Below are 19459 nucleotides of genomic sequence, written 5' to 3'. Positions count from 1 at the left end.
GGGCATTGAAGACCCCACCCAGAGTGCATTCCAGAAACAGCAGTATGATGAAAGACTAATACATATATTGTCACCATGTTAAAATATCCACAATAAATTTCATATGAATTCTCATGTCTACGTTAATAAATGGAAACTACCCTTATAATTACACCAGTGATGTTATTTCCTCAGATTCAGGGGTATGGTTAACACATGTAGTTTGCAGGTTTCATAATAAATGTAGGCATATTTTGAAGTGCAGAAGTTGAAAAGAAAAGTGTTTGGATTTTTAATATATTGCCGTTTGGAGCTCTGTACTTTTGACCAGATATGCACATATCCGGCTCCTCCGCGGAGGGCTTTTCCTTGGCTTGCGAGGTATCTCCTGCTTCTGAATTTAAGATGCTGGAGGAGTCCTGATCAAATGGGTTGCCTTGTCCTGGGTTGCTTTGTCCTGGATGGTGTTGAGCTTCTTTAGTTTGTTGGAGCTGCACTCATTTAGGTAATTGGAATCTATTCCATCACACTCCTGACAGGGACTGTCTTTGGGGAGTCAGAAGGGTGGTAACTACATAGTTTCCAGCCTCAGACCTGTTCTTGTAGCCTCAGTGTTTATATGGCTGGTCCAGTTAAGTTTCTTGTCAATGGTAATCTGCAGGATGTTGACGATGAAGGATTCTGCAGTGGTAATGCTGTTGAATGTCAAGGGGAAGTGATTAGATTATCACTTGTTGGAGATATTTACTGCCTGGCAGTTGTGTGACATGAATGGTAGTTGTCACTTATTAGCCCAAGCCTGAAGGTTTAACAGGTCTTGCTGCATGTGAGCGTGGAATGCTTCAGTATCTGAGAGGTTGCAAATGATACCAAACACTTCAATCGTCCCTGCCCCATCGGGAACCCCGGGCATGGGTGCACTGCCGGTGCAGTGGTAAATCCCGACAGCGGAGATACCAGCCCATCATCTGGTCAATATCACATTTTGTTTGTGGAAATGTACTGTGCGCAAACGACAACTGTGACTATATTTTGAAAGTACTTAATTGGCTGTAAAGCACTTTGGAATGCAGTGCTTGTGAAAGACACCATACATGAAGTCTTTCTTTTTGTTTCATATAATTCTTCATTTTATAACTTTGCCTTTGGTCTTGCTTAAGTGTCTTGATCATGGAATAATATGTCAGTTGTTCAGTTAGTGCTACTCTTGCTTCTGAGTAGTCCCATTCCAGAGATTTCAGCACAATAATTTAGGCTCACACTCCAGTACAGTACTCCCTCAGTGCTCAAAAATACCAGCTTTTTTGCTCAGACGTTAAACTGAGGCCCCGTTAGCCATAACTGGTGGAAGTAAAAATTCAAAGGCACTATTTCAAAAAATGCAGGGGAATCATTCTCAGGTGTTCAGTCAATATTTATCCCTCAGTCAACATCACTAATAAAAGATGTTCTCGCGATTATCATATTGCTGTTTGTGGGAGCTTGTTGTGTCCAATTTGGTTGCTGTGTTTCCTCCATCATACACTGTGTCTACAAAATTATGAGGGGCATAGGCAGAGTGGATAGTCAGAGACTTTTTCCCAGGGTAGAGGGGTCAATTACTAGGGGGCTTAGATTTAAGGTGCAAGGGGCAAGGTTTAGCGGAGATGTACGAGGTAAGTTTTTTTACAGAGGAACTCGCTGCTGGAAGAGGTGGTGGAAGCAGGGACAATAGTGACGTTTAAGGATCATCTTGACAAATACATGAATAGGATGGGAACAGAGGGATACGGACCACAGAAGTGGAGAAGATTTTAGTTTAGACGGGCAGCATGGCGCAGGCTTGGAGGGCCGAAGGGCCTCTTCCTGTGCTGTACTTTTCTTTGTTCTTTGTTCTTTATTCTATAACTACACCAAAATGTGTTTCATTGTAAAGTGCTTTGGGTCATCCTGAAGTTCTGAAAGGCCCAGATGTTTCTTTCAATAGGATTTTATTGATTTCTCCTAGCAACTTCAATGACCTCTGGATAAATCCAGCATATATATTTCTCCGTGTGTTATTTTTAGCAAAAGTAGATACTACCTACACATTAAATGGTGAGAAATGATAAATCTGGACTTATTTTGGAAGTATAATTGCTTTGCACTGACTTTTTCACCAGAAGCAGTACATTGAAGGAGAACCAACTCTCTTCTCAGTTTAATAATTTGATTTAGCTGTGAAAGGTTTCTGGGCATAAACATTGAATACTTTCTCAACAAAAAAGGAAGTCTCCTTTGCATCAATCCCAGGCTAATTGGTAATTGAACCTAGGTGGCACAGCCAGGGTGCCACACTGGAACTGCCAGGGTGCCAGATGACAGTGCCCAGCTGGCACCAGTAGTGCCAGTACAACTCTGCCAAAAGCCATGCACCTGGGGGCCTCTGATCCCTTGGGAGATCCCCACGAGTGCCGTTCCGTTTGGTCCCCGTTTGTGGGAACCAGTGCTGAACGACACTTGCCCAAGGTCTCCGTGGCAATGGGAATAGATCCTAACGCTTCGGGTACCTCAGGAATCTGTACATCAGGGCAGCACGGTGGAGCAGTGGTTAGCACTGTTGTTTCATGGCACCGAGGTCCCAGGTTCGATCCCGGCTCTGGGTCACTGTCCGTGTGGAGTTTACACATTCTCCCCGTGTTTGCGTGGGTTTTGTCCCCACGACACAAAGATGTGCAGACTAGGTGGATTGGACACGCTAAATTGCCCCTTAATTGGAAAAAATGAATTGAGTACTCTAAAAAAAATTTTTTTTTAAAGGAATCTGTACATTAAAGTGAGACAAGCTGTCTCACTCAAATATGCAGAATTGCGAAAAAGTGACCCCGCCCACAATGTGCGGGATTTACATCACAACTTCTCATGAGATCGCGTTAGATCTTGTAAGACGTTGCAAGCCGGGTAGAACCCAGGAGAGAGGCTCCCGACTTTTGTTGGCCACGCTGCAACCCGGCGAGCTGACTTTCAGACGCAGCGTGGCCATTGGATCGGGCCCTTAACTTCAAAAGCATTGGTTTGGTTTAATTACAAAGCTCTATGTTGGCAACCAACGTGTGCACATGCCCAATATTTGGATAAATTATTATTTACACCAACACAAGAATATTCCCATTTTTAGTCGCACGTTCTAGTCCAGAAATTAGACTCCCTTTCGTCTTATTCTTTTTCTGTCAAAGCCACATTCAAGATAACTGAATAGGGCAGCACGGTGTCACGGTGGTTAGCACTGCTGCCTCACAGTGCCAGGGACCCGGGTTCAATTCCAGCCTCGGGTGAATGTGTGCAGTTTGCACTTTCTCCCTGTGTTTGCGTAGATTTCCTCCAGATGCTCCTGTTTCCTCTCACAGTCCAAAGATATGCAGGCCATGCTAAATTGTCCCTTAGTGTCCAAAAGATTAGAATGGGCCTGAACCTAGGTAGGTTGCTCTTTCAGAGGGCCAGTGCAGACCCAATGGGCCAAATGGCCTCCTTTGGCACTGTAGGGATTCTAAGATTCTATTATAACTGATTTTTTAATTATAATATAGATGTGCTGTTATGTGCTTTTAATTCAATAATTAAATCCTACATTGTTGACCCTGTATTAGACTACGGTGCGCAACCATAAATGGTATTATACTGACTCTATCCAGTTACTTTGTGTATTAGCTAAGATACCATTGGGATGAGAAACCAGTCATTTGATTCGTCAGCATTTAAAACTGCTTGGATTCATATTTTATAGTGAAGTTTTGAAATTGTAGACCAATAATTCTATAGATTGGGACTGGCTGGGCAGTGATTTTATGCTTGGATCTTAAATGTGATTATTCAATGCTTACCGTATAATCTAATACTCCAGTGACAATCAGTTCACTGGTGCATGTTTAACAGTGGTATGGAAGGGCAGTAAAGAAAATACTGTCTGCTCAAAGCACATTTGTTAGGGGAAAAGCAGAGGCATATTAAAATATGTGGAAGCATCCACATTCAATTTTATTGATGATATAGATACCTTTGAGAAGGATTTTGCATTGGGTAGGTTGTTTCAGTGGTGGGTCAGCTTTGGTTTGGAATGTCTCATTGTGATAACCCTCTTGAGAATCATGAGGGATCACTCATTGATCTCTCTAGGGGGCTTGCGGTGTACGAGTTTCCATGGTAATGTGCAGATTGTCCAGCTGGGACTCATTATTAAGCCTTTTAAATACCTGTTAGTTCCAGACTGGGTCACTATTGATGTATGCCAGCGGTGTGGCCTTACTTTTGAGTTAAATTTGTTTTTTTATCTTCATGTCTCCTGGATTACTTCATTTATGTATAATAATTCATCTCCTTAGTGAATGGTGTGTGCACGTCCGACAGTCAGAGCAACTCTTGAGGCTTGTAACTATGAAAACCACTGAAAACTGTGATCTTTATTGTATTATAGATGAGTTTCGAATGGAAACTATAGGTTTCTCCATCTTTAGTAATTGTGTTTAAACTCATGGTCAACAAAAGCTGTATGACTTCTTCAACAGAAATCTGTAATATTTCCCATATTCAGAAAGGAGTGTAACAAGCGATTAACATTTCAACTGAATGCGAAGTGACATATGAGCAAATTGTTGCAGAAATATCAAAAAGCAGCTTAATATAAATGTGGGAATTAGTGATAAAATATTTTCATTAAACAGTCCTGAATTTAACCATTCAAATTATGTCATGTAAGTGATATGTAATTCTGATAAATAGAATAATCAGTTTCCAATTTATAATACTTGGCAATTTCCTTCAGTTGGTGACTGGATGTAACTCTTGAAGAAGTAACCTTACTTTCATTAGAACTCAACATTATTATTTAGTTTTAATGTTTTAACTATTAAATACAAACTATAAATTTGTTTGATTTACAACAACATGCTAATTTGCAGAATGAACAATTTGGCTGATATGTGGTCAGGAATTAGCAATTCTTGCAAATATACTTGACTGTATTTTTGTTTACATACAGGCGAGCCCTGCCCCCATGATTGCAAATACGGAAGTACTGGAGACAATCCCTTATGTAAGTATAACTCTTTAACATTGCACAGATGACATGTATAAATTGTATTTAATAAAGCATAACAATATATTTTCCACCACTACCAATATTATAAAACATTGGAAGAAGTATTATTCACATTAAAATTAAAGTATTGTTGGGGGTAATGAAAACAAAGCATCTCCATCTTTACACCTCTCTTTATTAGCCACAATTTATCAGTAAATATAATATGGAAATTAGGTTCCATACAAACCTGATGTCTAGGGTTACAATATGTTGGGAATACAAGCCTGGAGATGATTTTTTGAGACAGGATTTACTCCCATTTGGAAGCAAATGGACGTATTAGTAAGAGGATTCATGGTTTTATGAAGGAGAGGTCGTGTCTCATTAACTTGACCGAGTTTTTCGAGGAAGTGACAAAGATGATTAATGACTGTAGGGCAGTGGATGTTGTCTACATGGACTTCATTAAGGCCTTTGAGAAGGTCCCTTATGGCAGACTGCTACAGAAGATGAAGCCACTCGGGATCAGATGTGAGCTGGCAAGATGGATACAGGACTGGCTTGGTCACAGAAGATAAAGGGTAGTAGTGGAAGGGTGTTTTTCTGAATGGAGGGCTGTGATGAGTGGTGTTCCGCCGGGATCAGTGCAGGACCTTTGATGTTTGTAGTATACAGAAATGATTTGGAGGAAACTGTAACTGGTCTGATCGGTATGTTTGCAGACGACACAAAGGTAGGTGGAATTGCGGACAGTGATGAGGCCTGTCAGAGGATACAGAAGGATATAGATCAGTTGGAAACATGGGTGGAGGGATGGCAGATGGAGTTTAATCTGGACAAATGTGAAGCAATGCATTTTGGAAGGTCTAATACAGATGGGAAATATATAGTAAATGGCAGAACCCTTGAGAGTATTGACAGGTAGAGGCATCAGGATGTACAGGTCCAAAGGTCACTGGAAAAGGCAACGCAGGTGGAGAAGGTAGTCAAGAAAGCATACGGCTTTCATCGGCCGGAGCATTGAGTATACAAATTGACAAGGCGTGTTGCAGCTGCATAGAACCTTAATTCGGCCACACTTGGAATATAGTGTTCAATTCTGGATACCACACTACCAGAAGGATGTGGAGGCTTTGGAGAGGGTACAGAAGAGGTTTACCAAGATGTTGCCTGATATAGAGGGCACTAGATATGAGGAGAGGTTGGATAAACTCAGTTTGTTCTTATTGGAACTACAGAGGTTGAGGGGTGGCTTGATAGAAGTCTACAAAATTATGAGGGGCATGAACAGAACGAATAGTCAGAAGCTTTTCCCAGGCTGGAAGAGTCAATTACTAGGGATCATAGGTTTAAGGTGCGATGGGTGAAGTTGTGCGGCGATGTGCGAGGGAAGCTTTTTTACATGGAGTGTAGGTTGCCTAGAACTCACTACCGGAGGTGTTGGTGGAAGCAGATACGATAGTGATGTTTATGGGGTGTCTTGACAAATACATGAATAGGATGGGAATAGAGGGATACGCACCCCAGAAGTGTAGAAGATTTTAGGTTAGACGGGCAGCATGGCTGGCACAGGCTTGGAGGGTCGAAGGGCCTGCTTCTATGCTGCACTTTTCTTATTTTGCACTGTGAATTTGGTCAAACATTTAATGATGCACTTGGAGACAGATTGGACTGTGGACTCAGAAATGAAGCTACCCAAAATTAACTGTTGACTGAAAGTGCCCTGACCCTGAAATATCTTGTGGAAAGCGCTACTTTCATAGAACTTGCAATGAAAGAGGCTTTGTTAATTGGAGTCCGCGCAAAGGTTCATCAGATGGAGGCTGCTAAAAGAAAGCCTGTGAAAATTCTACCATGTCATTGCTGTACTCAAGTGGAACGTTGAGCAAGAGAATGTTGAAGTGAGGAAAACAATTGCAAAAAATGTAGTAAAGTAGACCCATTGCAAAGGCATTTTGGTCATGTCAACGTTCATCAGCCAAAAGAAGTGTACAAAATACATACAACCAAGCCTACCAGTTGAGTTTACAAGTTAATTGCTGGAATTAAAGATTCATCAGGGGACAATGTTCCAAGTCAGCTTTCAAAATTCAAGCTAGGTGTCTTTTTTTAAAATAAATTTAGTGTAAATTTAGGGGCAATTTAGCATGGCCACTCCACCTACCCTACACATCTTTGCGTTGTGGGGGCGAAACCCATGCAAACACGGGGAGATTGTGCAAACCTCCACATGGACAATGACCCAGAGCCGGGATCAAACCTGGATCTCGGCGCCATGATGTAGTAATGCTAACCACTGTGCCACCATGCTGCCCTAAGCTAGGTGTCTTGACAGTACAAGGTGATCAGAGAAGCTTCTGGGTACTCCCAAACTATGTTGGCAATACAATGAAGATGGAAATGGATATGGGCATTGCATTTTCACTAATGCCTGAGACAATCTAGTCAGAAACTACAGCATCTACCTTTACAGCCATCAAGTGTTGTCCTAAGGATGTTCACAAAAGAAGTAGTACCACTAAAGGGATGAATTATGGTGAATATGGAAGTTAACAGTCAAAACGGTCTCCTGGTCCAAGAGAACTTACCCGCCTTGCTTGGTAGATCATGGTTGAGCAAGATAAAACTCAACTGGGCTGTCATGAACCAACTAGTTGATTCAAAGAATAACCTGTAACAACTTCTGAACAAGTATGCAAAGGTGTTTGAAGAATTACTGGGCTCAATGACAGGACTTGAAGTTAATCAAGCCAGACTGTGCACCTAAATGCCTCAAACTGAAAATCTTACCAGACATCACCGGGCCGAAAGTAGAAAAAGATCTTGAATGATTAGTTCAGACAGGAGTCATTGAACCCGTTACTGCCAGTGATTCAGAGACACCAGTGGTTCCTGTGTTAAAGCATGATGGCTTAGTAAGAAAATGTGGAGATTTTAAAACCACAATTAACCCAGTATTGTGTGCAGTTCACTGTCCTCTGCCACTGATTGAAGATTTATTTGCTTGACTCTCAGGAGGACAACAATTCAGCAAAATAGATCTTTCTCAGGCACATCTATAGATGACTGCAGAGCCACAGCCATTATTTACCATGGTGACACACAAGGATCTTTTTCGTTATTGGAGACTTCCATTTGGGATAACTTCGCACCTCCTCTTTTTCATAGATCTATGGCTCAAATTCTGAGTGAGCTATCTGGTGTGCAGTGTTACCTAGGTGGCATTCTTATTCCAGGTTTAAATGATGAAGAATACATAAGGTACTTGGAAGCTTGGAAAAGTGTGAATTTTTAGTCTTCTTTCAACTATTTGAGTCATGTCATTGACAAAGATGGTTTACTTAAAGAACCAAATAAGATGGTTGAGATCCTAGAAGTCCCACATCCACAGAATGTGATGTAGCTGAGGTTGTTTTTAGGATTTCTTAATTAATATGGCATATTCATTCCTAACTTAGCAACCAGTCTGAAGTAATTACACACTTTGCTTTGTGTCAACCAAGCATGGCACTGGACCGAAGAATTCTTATCTAAATATCGAAGAAGTCAGGAGTTCTTGGTCCACTACAATCCAAAGCTGAGGTTACAGCTTGCTTGCGACACATCACCCTATGGGGTTGGCATTGTTCCGTCGCACATAATGCCCTTAGATGAGGAATAGCCAATACCTCAAGAACAGGAACAAGTACAGAATCGTATTATGCTCAGCGTGAAAAATAAGTTTTGAGCATCATTTTCATCAGATTTCATCATTACTTTTATAGATGTCATTTTACATTTTACACTATTAATCATTGATCCTTAACTACAATCTTTGGTCCGTATAAAAGTATTCTTTCTTTAGCAGCGAGTTGATTACAGGGATGATCTATGAGTTTGCCTCTACATCATTTCCGGTGGAGGCAATGTGCTGAGCAGACACACATAAAGTGACTCTCCTCTCAGTTGGACCCAACACAGTGAATATATTTGAGTTTTTGGCCCAAAAAGCCACCTAAAACCCACCCAAATACAAAAGGCATCAACCGGGTGAGAAGGAAAGGCGATGCCTGTGAACAACAGATCGAGGGGACAGCGAGAAGTCACAAGCAGCAGGAAAGTGGCGGGAACAATGGGCGAGCGGACCGGCGGCCCCATGAGGCCAGGCGGAGGCCCAGGCAAACCAGGAGGGGGAATGTTCAGCGACCCAAACAGCGGAGCAGGAACAAAAGGATAGGGCGGTAATGAAAGGATGAGTCGGGCCTGGCCGGATGGTAGGACCCGGGGTAATGGTGATGGCGGAAAGGAGGGGTGTGGGAGATGAGAGACCCCCGGTCAGAATAGTCTGACGTGGAAAGTGAGCGGGCTAGCATGACTTGCGAGGTGAGCAAGAGTTTTCATGTATTTGAAGAGTTTAAAAGCTGATGTGGTGATGCAGATTGAGACCCATTTGAGAGTGAAGGATCAGGTAAGGTTTAGGAAGGGTTGGGTGAGTTGGGTGTTTCATTCGGGGTTAAATAGTGGTGCTCGGGAAGTGGCGATATTGGTGGGGAAGAGGGTCAGGTTTCAGATGGAAAAGGTGGTGGCTGAAGAGAGGGGCAAGTACGTGATAGTGACGGCTGCATTGGAGGAGAGTTTGGTAGCGGTGGCAAGCATGTATGTCCCCAATTTGGATGATGCGGGGTTCTGAAGAGAGCGCTGGGTGCCATTCTGGATCTGGATACCCATGAGCTGATAATAGGGGGGGGATTGGAACATCGTGCTGGAACCATAGGTGGGCAGGTCTCAGCTGCGCTCACTGACTCATTGAGGAGTCACGGGAGAGTCAGGGGAGGGGGGAGAGCTCATGAGGGAGATGGGGGGAGTGGCCCCGTGGAGATTTTCTTCCAGGTGCACAAGGCGTTTTCGAGGATTAACTTTTTTGTGGTGGGAAAGGCACTGTTGACTGGAGTTCAGAGGTCGGATTACTCGGTAATTGACATCTTGGGTCAGGCTGACATTGGATGGGCGTGGTTTTGGAGAAGAGGGCAGCCCAGAGGTCAGGATCGAGAATGGATTACGGGTTACTGGTGGACTGCAGCTTCTGTGACAAGATAGGGAACGTGATTGAGGAGTATAGACATAGACATAGAACAGTACAGCACAGAACAGGCCCTTCGGCCCTCAATGTTGTGCCGAGCCATGATCACCCTACTCAAACCCACGTATCCACCCTATACCCGTAACCCAACAACCCCCCCCTTAACCTTACTTTTATTAGGACACTACGGGCAATTTAGCATGGCCAATCCACCTAACCCGCACATCTTTGGACTGTGGGAGGAAACCGGAGCACCCGGAGGAAACCCACGCACACAGGGGGAGGACGTGCAGACTCCACACAGACAGTGACCCAGCCGGGAATCGAACCTGGGACCCTGGAGCTGTGAAGCATTTATGCTAACCACCATGCTACCCTGGGGTTTAATTGCATGGGGGGGGGGGTCTCACGGTCAGTGGTCTGGGAGGCTCTGAAGACAGTGGTGAAGGGGGAGGTGATCTTGTTTAAATCGAAGGTGGATAGGGAGGAGAGGGAGGAATGCCAATGACTGATTTTGGAGGTGGATGAGATGTAGGCAGGGGATCTGGACATGGGTTTCCTGACAAAGAGGAAGGAGTTGTAGGCAAGGTTTGACCTATTGTCCACGGGGAAAGTGGTGCGTCAGTTGAGAAGGGCGAGGGGGGCTGTCTATGAGTATGGGGAGAAGGCAGGGCGTATGTTGGTGGGTCAGCTCCATAGGGAGGCCACAGTAATGGATAGAGTTTGGCTGCGGGACAAGTGGGGGGAGTTGGTGGTGGCTCCAGAACAGGTTAAAAGGTGCTCAAGGAGTTCTATAGGAACCTGTATATGTCAGAAGAGTCACTGGAGGAAGAGTGGGAGATGAGGGAGTTTTTTGGGTGGCAGAGGTTGAGGGAGGCGGTGAGGGCAGGGTCGGAGGAGTCGGTGGGGAGGAGGAGGTGAAGGTGGCGATTGGGAGGATGTAGGCAGGGAGGGCGGCGGGACTCGAAGGGTTTGTGGTCAAATTTTATAAAAGATTTAAGGATAGCCTGGCAACGTTGATTGTGGAAATGTTTGAGAATGCGATGGTTAGGGGTGGCTTGCAGGCCTCAGGCTATTGTTAAAGAATGGCAAGGGTCCGGTGGAGTGTGGGTCACATAGGCCCACATCTCTGCTGAATGTAGACCCCAAGATACTGGCAAAGGTGTTGGCGTAAGTTTTGAAGGGTGCCTCCCAAAAGTGATTGAGGAGGACCTGAGAGGATTCATAAAGGAAAGACAGTTGTCCTCAGATGTGAAGAGGTTGTTGAAATGTGGTGCTTTCTCCGGCAGAGGGGCAGGAGATGGAGGTGGTGGTGGCATTAGATGAGGAGGAGGCGTTTGATCAGATGGACTGGAGTTATTTGATTAGTATTTGATTTAGTATTGGATAAATTTGGGATTGGACCGAAGTTTGTGGTGTGAGTGTAGTTGCTATATAAGGAGCCGATTGCAAGTGCAAACACAAATAGAATGAACTCAGGGTATTTTGCATTAGGACGGAGTACTAGGCAGGGATGCCCCATGTCCCCCCTTTTGTTTGCATTGGCTATTGCGCCATGGTGCTCGGTTTTGGAACAGGATATTGAGGGGTGGGTGGAACATAGCGTGTTCTTATATGCATATGACCTGTTGCTGTATACTTCGGAGCTGATGGAGAGCTTCGATGGGGAGTTTAATGGGGTTGTTCCAGATATTTGGGACATTTTCAGGGTACGAATTGAATTTGGCAAAAAGTGAGTATTTTGTGGTCTCCCCTCTGGGAGTGGGGGTGGGGGACTGCCGTTTTGCCTTGTATTTGAAGGTGGCCCGGGATTGGGTTGGGCTTCGGAAGTTTAACTTCATGAGCTTGGTGGGGAGGATGAAGGCTGATTTGCTGAGGTGGGACAATCTCCTTCTCTGGTTAGTGGGCTGGGTGGAGGTAGTTGGAATGAATGTTTTGCCGCGATTCCTGTTTTTGTTTCAATGCCTACTGGTCGTTTTGTCCAAGGCATTTTTTAGGGGTGGATAGGCTGATCTCTTCGTTTGTTTGGGCAGGGAATGTGGCTAGGATTAGGAAGGTGATACTGCAGAGAGGATGGCAGGCGGGTGTGGGTTAGCCTCCCAAATTTGACATAATGTTATTGCGTGGCAAATGCAGAGAAGGTTCGTGGTTGGATCAGCGAGGGGGTTGCTTTATGGGCGAGGATGGAGGCGTGCTCTTGCAGCGGGTCGGTGCTGCGGATGGTGGCAATGGCGCCACTCCCGATGGCCCCAGTGAAGATCTGGAGGCAGTTTAGACAGCATTTTAGGCTGGAAGCTGGGTCAGGGGGCATGCCAATCAGGGGGAATTATGGGTTAGAGCCAGGAAGCAAGGTTTCGCGGATGGGAAGAGAGGGAGATTAAGGAAATTAAGGATTTATTTCTGGGAGGACGATTTGCGAGTTTGGAGGAGTTGGGCAGGATGTTTCGACTAGTGCAGGTCTTTGCGGGATCTTCCCGACCTTCCCGATGGTGCCTCCCTCATCGTTGCTGGAGGCTGTGCTGTCAGCAGGGGGTTTGGAGTGGGAGGATGTCTTGGTGATTTTCGGGAGGATCTTGGAGGAGGATGGGGTGTCCTTGGAGGAGGTTACGGCAAAATGAGAGGAAGCATTGGGGTGGTGCTGGAGGAGGGTCTGTTGTGCGAGGTGCTGTGGAGGGTAATGCCTCGACTTTGTGCACGAGGCTGGGGCTGAGACAACTGAAGGTAGTGTACAGGGCGCACCTCACAAAGTCTAGAATGAGCCAACTGTTCCAAAGGATGGAGGATGTCTCTGAACGATGTTTGAGGGGCCCTGTCCATCATGGACATTTGTTTTGGTCCTGCCCGAATCTGGAAAGGATCTGAGGACGGAGTTCAGCACCATTTTGGGGGTTTTGCCGTTTGGCATGGAGTCCGGTCCCCTAGAAGCCACATTTGGGGTGTCAGACCGGCCGGAGCTGCAAGGGGGTGCGGGGGCAGGTGTTTTAGTCTTCGCCTTTCTGATTGCTCATAGGTGGGCCTTATTGGGGTGGAAGTCAGCTTCTCCACCCTGTGTCTCGGCGTGGCAGGGGGACCTGCTCGGGTTTCTGACCCTGGAAAAGGTGAAGTTTGCTCTGAGGGAGAAAGTGATGGGTTCTACAATTGTTGGGGTTTGTTTCTCATGCATTTTTGGGAGTTCATTACCATTGACAGTTGAAGGAGGGGAGGTGGCTTGGGTGGGCTGGGGAGTTTTGTGGGGTTGTTTTGTATTGTAATACTGTTGAAAATTTGTCGAATACAAATGCTTTTAAAAAGGAGAAGAGCTTACCCTGAAGCAGCTCTCAAATTATCCTCAGATTTCTGAGCAGCTCTGTCCCTCCAATGAGATGGTCACATCTATTTGCAAGATGCTTGCAGTACATGTAATTGTGTTTGTGGCCATCACCTGGGCCAGCCAGTGTGGCACCCAGCGAGACCCCTAACCACTGATCTAAATCCCGATCCAACGACACACGCTTCTGTTCCAAAGCACTCGGATTGGCCAGCCACTCTCTGAAGTAGGATTTGGTATTTTGGAGAGGTGAAAATCGCACCTCCAGTCTATTAACAGTCCATTAACAGCCCAGGGGCTTGTAAACCTCAGCACAAGGAGTTATACAAATGGTAATATTCCTTATTGGTTATATGGCTTTCCTGCAGTTGTTTACTCCAAATCAATTCCCTACGAACAGTTTGGTACAGTTTTTGTGAACATTTCAAAAAATTTCAGAATTAAATATATAATTATGACAAATGTTAAAACATACATGATTTTTTTCATCATTACTTCTCTTTCCCCTATCTGATTTACAGTTTTTATACAAATGGGGTCAGTCAGGTAGCATGTTTTGATGCCAATGCATAAATGCTTGCTTGGTTGGTCATGTGAGCAGTCCAGGTTGAATCATACGTCTGCTACATTTTCATTATTTCAGAATATCTCCATGATTTGCCACACGATGCTACCGTGCACTAACATGCATTGCCATTACCCTGTCAAAGAGGTGTAATTGTTTCTTCATAGATAAATCTGGACAGCGAATTAAGCTAAAACGTACTAAACCACTGATGCCAAATCTTTTTTAATAAGCCTTTCTTGTTAAGTGTTGGATGGCAACCAGTGATTTATGAAGATTTCTTGAAATTCAAAAATTTGAATTCTTTGAACAAATGACATTCTGCATCTAATTAAGATTCAACTATTATTTCAGTATATTGAGCATGACATGTTAGCATCTGCTCAAGCCGAGTACTTAAATCCACTGGGGTTCAACATATTTACAACCACTACATCCTTTTCACCCTGGGTTCCATTTCTAATTGAAGTAATTACACCTGGCTGCTATCCAGAACTGTAAGTGTAATATTTAGTACATGCTGTGTATTGCTGTTGAAAATTAGATCAGCTGTTCAAATAAATATACAACAGTACTGAAACATTCAATCAGCCATTTTCCATTGTAATGAAGGTAAAATTTAGCAATTTTATTTGTATTCCATACAGTGGAAAGGAGTTAAAGTAGTGACATGCAATTATTGCAACAGAATTATTTTTACCAAAGAATATTATAGAAGATTATTTTAAACATGTAAATGTCGTAAGATTTTTTAAAATGGCAACATGCTATCATGTATTTATTGTGATAAGTAATTTACCAATTATTACAATCTCGATTGATACAAGTAACTTCGGGGAAAAGAAAGCCAAAACCAGAGTTATTTTCCGGAAGAATAAAGCCACAAGATTCATAGAAGCTTAGAAAATAGGAGCAGGAGTATGCTATTCAGCCTTTCGAGTCTGCTCCGTCATTCAGTATTATCATGGCTGATCCTCTATCTCAAAGCTGTACTTCAGCACTCTCCTCGTATCACTTGACACCTTTAGTCTCAAAATGTATTTCCTTCAGTTTCTTGGCCTCCGAAGCCTTCTGTGGTAGAGAATTCCACTGGTTCACTGCCCTCTTGAGTGAAGAAATTTCTCCTCATCTCTGTCCTAAAGGGCCTACCCTGTATCCTGAGACTGTGACCCCTTGTTGGAGACCCTCAAGACAGGTAACAACATCCCTGCATCCAGTCTATCAGCCGTGTCAAAGTTTTATACATTTCAATAAGATCCCATCTCATTCTTCTAAATTCCAGTGAATGCACGTCAAATTTCTCCTCATATGACAATCCTGCCATCCCAGGAATCAGTCTGGTGAACCTTTGCTGCACTCCTTCTATGGCAACGATATCCTTTCTTAGACAAGGAGATCAAAAGTGCACACAATACCTCAGGAGCATGGTCTCACCAATCCCTTATACTGATGCAGTAAGACATTTTTGCTCCTGTATTCAAGTCATCCTGCCATGATGACCAACATATCATTTGGCTTCCTAACTGCTTTCAGTGACTGGTGTACGACACCAAGATCCCTTTGTACGTCAACATTTCCCAATCTATCACCATTTAAAGAATACTCTACCATCCTGTTTCTCCATCCGATATGAATAACTTTGCATTCACCTGTGCTATACTGCATGTGTCATGTATTTGTACACTCACTCAACTTGTTTAAATCACCTTGAAGCCTCTTAACATCCACCATACCACTTAATTTTCCCACCAAGTTTCATGTCACCAGAAAACTTGGAAATATTACTTTTGGTCCCCTCATCCAAATCATTGATGGATATTGTGAATAACTGAGGCTCAAGCATTGCTCCCTGTGGGACTCCACTAATCACTGCATGCCACTTAAATAAAAACATTTATTCCTACATTATGGGCGGAATTCTCCGCAAGGCCCGATGCCGTTGTGAAACCTGGAGATGTTCACGACGCCGTTGGAAGCCTCTCCCGGCCACCTATTCTCCCCTACCCGGGGGGATAGGCAGGCCGTACCGGGAAACTCGGCAGCCGCATGCGCGGTTGCCGTCTTTCCCCTCAGCCGCCCCGCAAGACGTAGCAACTTGATCTTGCGGGGCGGCGGAGGGGAAAGAGTGCGTCCACTTGAGACGCCAGCCCGACGATCGGTGGGCACCGATCGCACCAGTCCCCTCCCGAGCACGGTCGTGGTGCTCGATCCCCAATCCGCCCCCCCAGGCCCCACACTTACCTGGCGCGCCAAGTTCATGACGGCAGCGACCAGGTGTGGTTGCCGCCGTTGTGAACAGGTCGGGAACAGCAGGCCGCTCGGCTCATCCGGGTCGGAGAATCTGTCGGAGACATTGGTCTGGATGGTACAGATCCATCAATCTTATATTCAGGTAACAGCACCAGTTGTGGAAATTATATCTACCTATCCTCAGATCTGGATCCAACCTCCCATCTTCTTCAGCCTCCTCTACTGCACCACTGGAATCATCAACACTTGAGGCTTTCTGCGTCCTTTTATATGATTTCAACCAGGTTCATTTTCTCCAGAAGTTTTGGTTTCCAATCTCAGTTTCAATTTTACTTTCCTCAGAAACTGGAAGATCAGTTTCCTTGCTCAGTTTCCTGTTTTGGTTTCAGTTTTCAATTAGTGTCGGTCTCAAAAAATGCAAGTTTTGAAACTACGGATTCCATCACACAATCAATATGAGATTCCACATAGTGGGCGGGATTCTCCGACCCCACGCAGGGTCGGAGAATCGGCGGGCAGCGGCGTTATTTCCGCTCCCGCAGGGTTTTTAAATCTCCCACCGGCCAAAAACCGGCGTTGTGCAAATCCCGCCGGCAGCCTCTTAAAACAGCTGGCGCCGGCGGGATTTCATTTTTTTTTAAGTGTCCACAAATCTCCGGCCCGGATGGGCCGAAGTCCCGCCGACGTGGCCACGGGTCACGTCGGCGAAAATCACAGTTGCTTTAAAACGGCGTCAACCATTGACGCCGTTCAGTGTCGGGGGGGGGTTGGCGGCATTCGGGGGGGGGTTGCGGCATCCGGGGGGGGGGTTGCGGCAACAATCGGGTGGGGGTTTGCGGCACATTGGGGGTGGGGGTTTTGCGGCATGGGGGGGGTTGCGCATCGGGGGGGTGGTTGCGGCATCGGGGTGGTGTTGCGGCATCGGGGGGGTGGGTTGCGGCATCGGGGGGGTTGCGGCAATGGGGGGTTGCGGCATCGGGGGGGGGTTGCGGCATCGGGGGTTGGGCATCCGGGGGTGCGGCATCGGGGGGGGGAATGGGGGGGGGTTGGGCACGGCTTGCGAGAGGGGGGCTACGGATGACCTGGCCAACGCAGTGTTCAGTGTCGGGGGTGTGTTTGCCATCGGGGGGGGGTTGCGGCATCGGGGGGGGGGTGCGGCATGGGGGGATGGGCATGGGGGGGGTGCGGCATCGGGGGTGGGTTGGTGGTGGCGGCATCGGGGGGGGGTTGCGGCATGGGGGGGTTGCGGCATCGGGGGTGGGTTGCGGCATTGGGGTGTTGCGGCATCCGGGGGGGTTGCGGCATTGGGGGGGGGGAATGGTGTGGGGGGGGTTTGAGGGCAGCGGCGTGCAGAGAGGGGGGGCTACGGATGACCTGGGCCAACGCACCGTCGCCCCCCCCTCTGTACGCCGCTGCTGCCCTACCCCAACCACCTCCCCCTCACCACCCCTACCTCCCTCCAACGCCCCTACCCCCCCCTCCTCACCACCCCTACCCCCCTCCCCACCACCCCTACCCCCCTCCAACGCCCCTACCCCCTCTCCCACCACCCCTACCCCCCCTCCCCACCTACCCCTACCCCCTCCAACGCCGCCCCTACCCCCCTCCAACGCCGCCCCCACCCCCCTCCAACGCCGCAACCCCATCTCTCGCAACGCCGCAACCCCCCCACCCTCAACGCCGGGTCCCCCCCTCAACGCCGGTACCCACACACCCCCTCACGCCGGTACCCACACCCCGTCCCCCTCCCTCTGAAGGCCGGTACCCACACCCCCCCCCCTCAACGCCGGTACCCACACCCCATCCCCCTCCCTCTGAAGGCCGGTACCCACACATCCCCCCCCCTCAACGCCGGTACCCACACCCCGTCCCCCGCCCTCTGAAGGCCGGTACCCACACACCCCCCCCTCTCCTCCTCCCCCCCTTCCTTCCTCCTCCCCCCTCCTTCCTCCTTCCTCCTCCCCCTCCTTACTCCTCCCCCCCCCTCCTTCCTCCTACCCCTTCCTTCCTCCCCCCTTCCTTCCTCCTCCCCCTCCTTCCTCCTCCCCCTCCCCCTCCTTCCTCCCCCCTTCCTTCCCCTCCCCCTTCCTTCCTCCTCCCCCTTCCTTCCTCCTCCCCCCTTCCTTCCTCCTCCCCCTCCTTCCTCCTCCCCCCCTCCTTCCTCCTCCCCCCTTCCTTCCTCCTCCCCCCTCCTTCCTCCTCCCCCCCTCCTTCCTCCTCCCCCCTTCCTTCCTCCTCCCCCCCCTCCTTCCTCCTCCCCCTTCCTTCCTCCTCCCCCCTCCTTCCTCCTCCCCCCCTTCCTTCCTCCTCCCCTTCCTTCCTCCTCCCCCTTCCTTCCTCCTCCCCCCCTTCCTTCCTCCGTTAGTGGGGGGGGGGGGTGTGGCGTTAGTGGGGGGTGGGGGGAGTGCGGCGTTGGAGGGGGGTAGGGGTGGTGGTGAGGGGGGGTAGGGGTGGTGAGGGGAGGGGGTTGGGGTAGGGGCAGCTGCGTGCAGAGGGGGGCGACGGTGCGTTGGCCCCGGGCATCAGTCGCCCCCCTCCTCTGCACGCCGCTGCCCCTACCCCAACCCCCCCTCACCACCCCTACCCCCTTCACCACCCCTACCCCCTCCAACGCCGCACCCCCCACCCCCCACCCCCCACTAATGCCGCACCCCCCCCCCCACTAACGGAGGAAGGAAGGGGGGGGGAAGGAAGGGGAGGAAGGAAGGGGGGGGAGGAAGGAAGGGGGGGAGGAAGGAAGGGGGGGAGGAGAGAGGGGGGGGTGTGGGTACCGGCCTTCAGAGGGAGGGGGACGGGGTGTGGGTACCGGCGTTGAGGGGGGGGGACCCGCGTTGAGGGGGGGGGGGGGGGACCCCGCGCGTTGAGGGGGAGGGACCCGGCATTGAGGGGGGAGGGGACCCGGCGTGTGAGGGGGTGGGGAACCCGGCGTTGAGGGGGGGGGGGGGGTTGCGGCGTTGCGAGAGATGGGGGGCGGCGTTGGAGGGGGGTAGGGGGGGTGGGGAGGGAGGTAGGGGTGGTGGGGAGGGAGGTAGGGGTGGTGGGGAGGGAGGTGGGGGTGGTGGGGAGGGAGGTAGGGGTGGTGGGGGGGAGGTAGGGGTGGTGGGAGGGGGGTAGGTGGTTGTGGGGAGGGAGGTAGGGGTAGTGAGGGGGGGGTTGGGTTAGGGGGGCAGCGGGCGTACAGAGGGGGGGGGCTGACGGTGCGTTGGCCCCGGGCATCCGTCGCCCCCCTCTCTGCACGCCGCTGCCCGCAACCCCCCCCATGCT

The 19459-nt window shown here is 48.2% G+C and overlaps 1 protein-coding gene across 6 annotated transcripts in view; it reads left to right on the top strand.

The window, feature by feature from the left end:
• Positions 1-19459, top strand: part of dlg2 (discs, large homolog 2 (Drosophila)) — a 1378721-nt gene that overhangs the window by 579708 nt on the left and 779554 nt on the right. For all 6 annotated transcript variants that reach the window (XM_038818412.1, XM_038818411.1, XM_038818410.1 and 3 more), the window contains one exon: positions 4973-5026. In XM_038818412.1, the coding sequence (XP_038674340.1) occupies positions 4973-5026 (54 nt within the window). The remainder of the gene's footprint in view (positions 1-4972; positions 5027-19459) is intronic.

This window comes from Scyliorhinus canicula, chromosome 14 (assembly GCF_902713615.1).
Source record: "Scyliorhinus canicula chromosome 14, sScyCan1.1, whole genome shotgun sequence".
Lineage (NCBI taxonomy): Eukaryota > Metazoa > Chordata > Chondrichthyes > Carcharhiniformes > Scyliorhinidae > Scyliorhinus > Scyliorhinus canicula.
The sequence above is the reverse complement of the archived record's forward strand: the minus strand, read 5'-3'. Positions and strand labels throughout refer to the sequence as shown.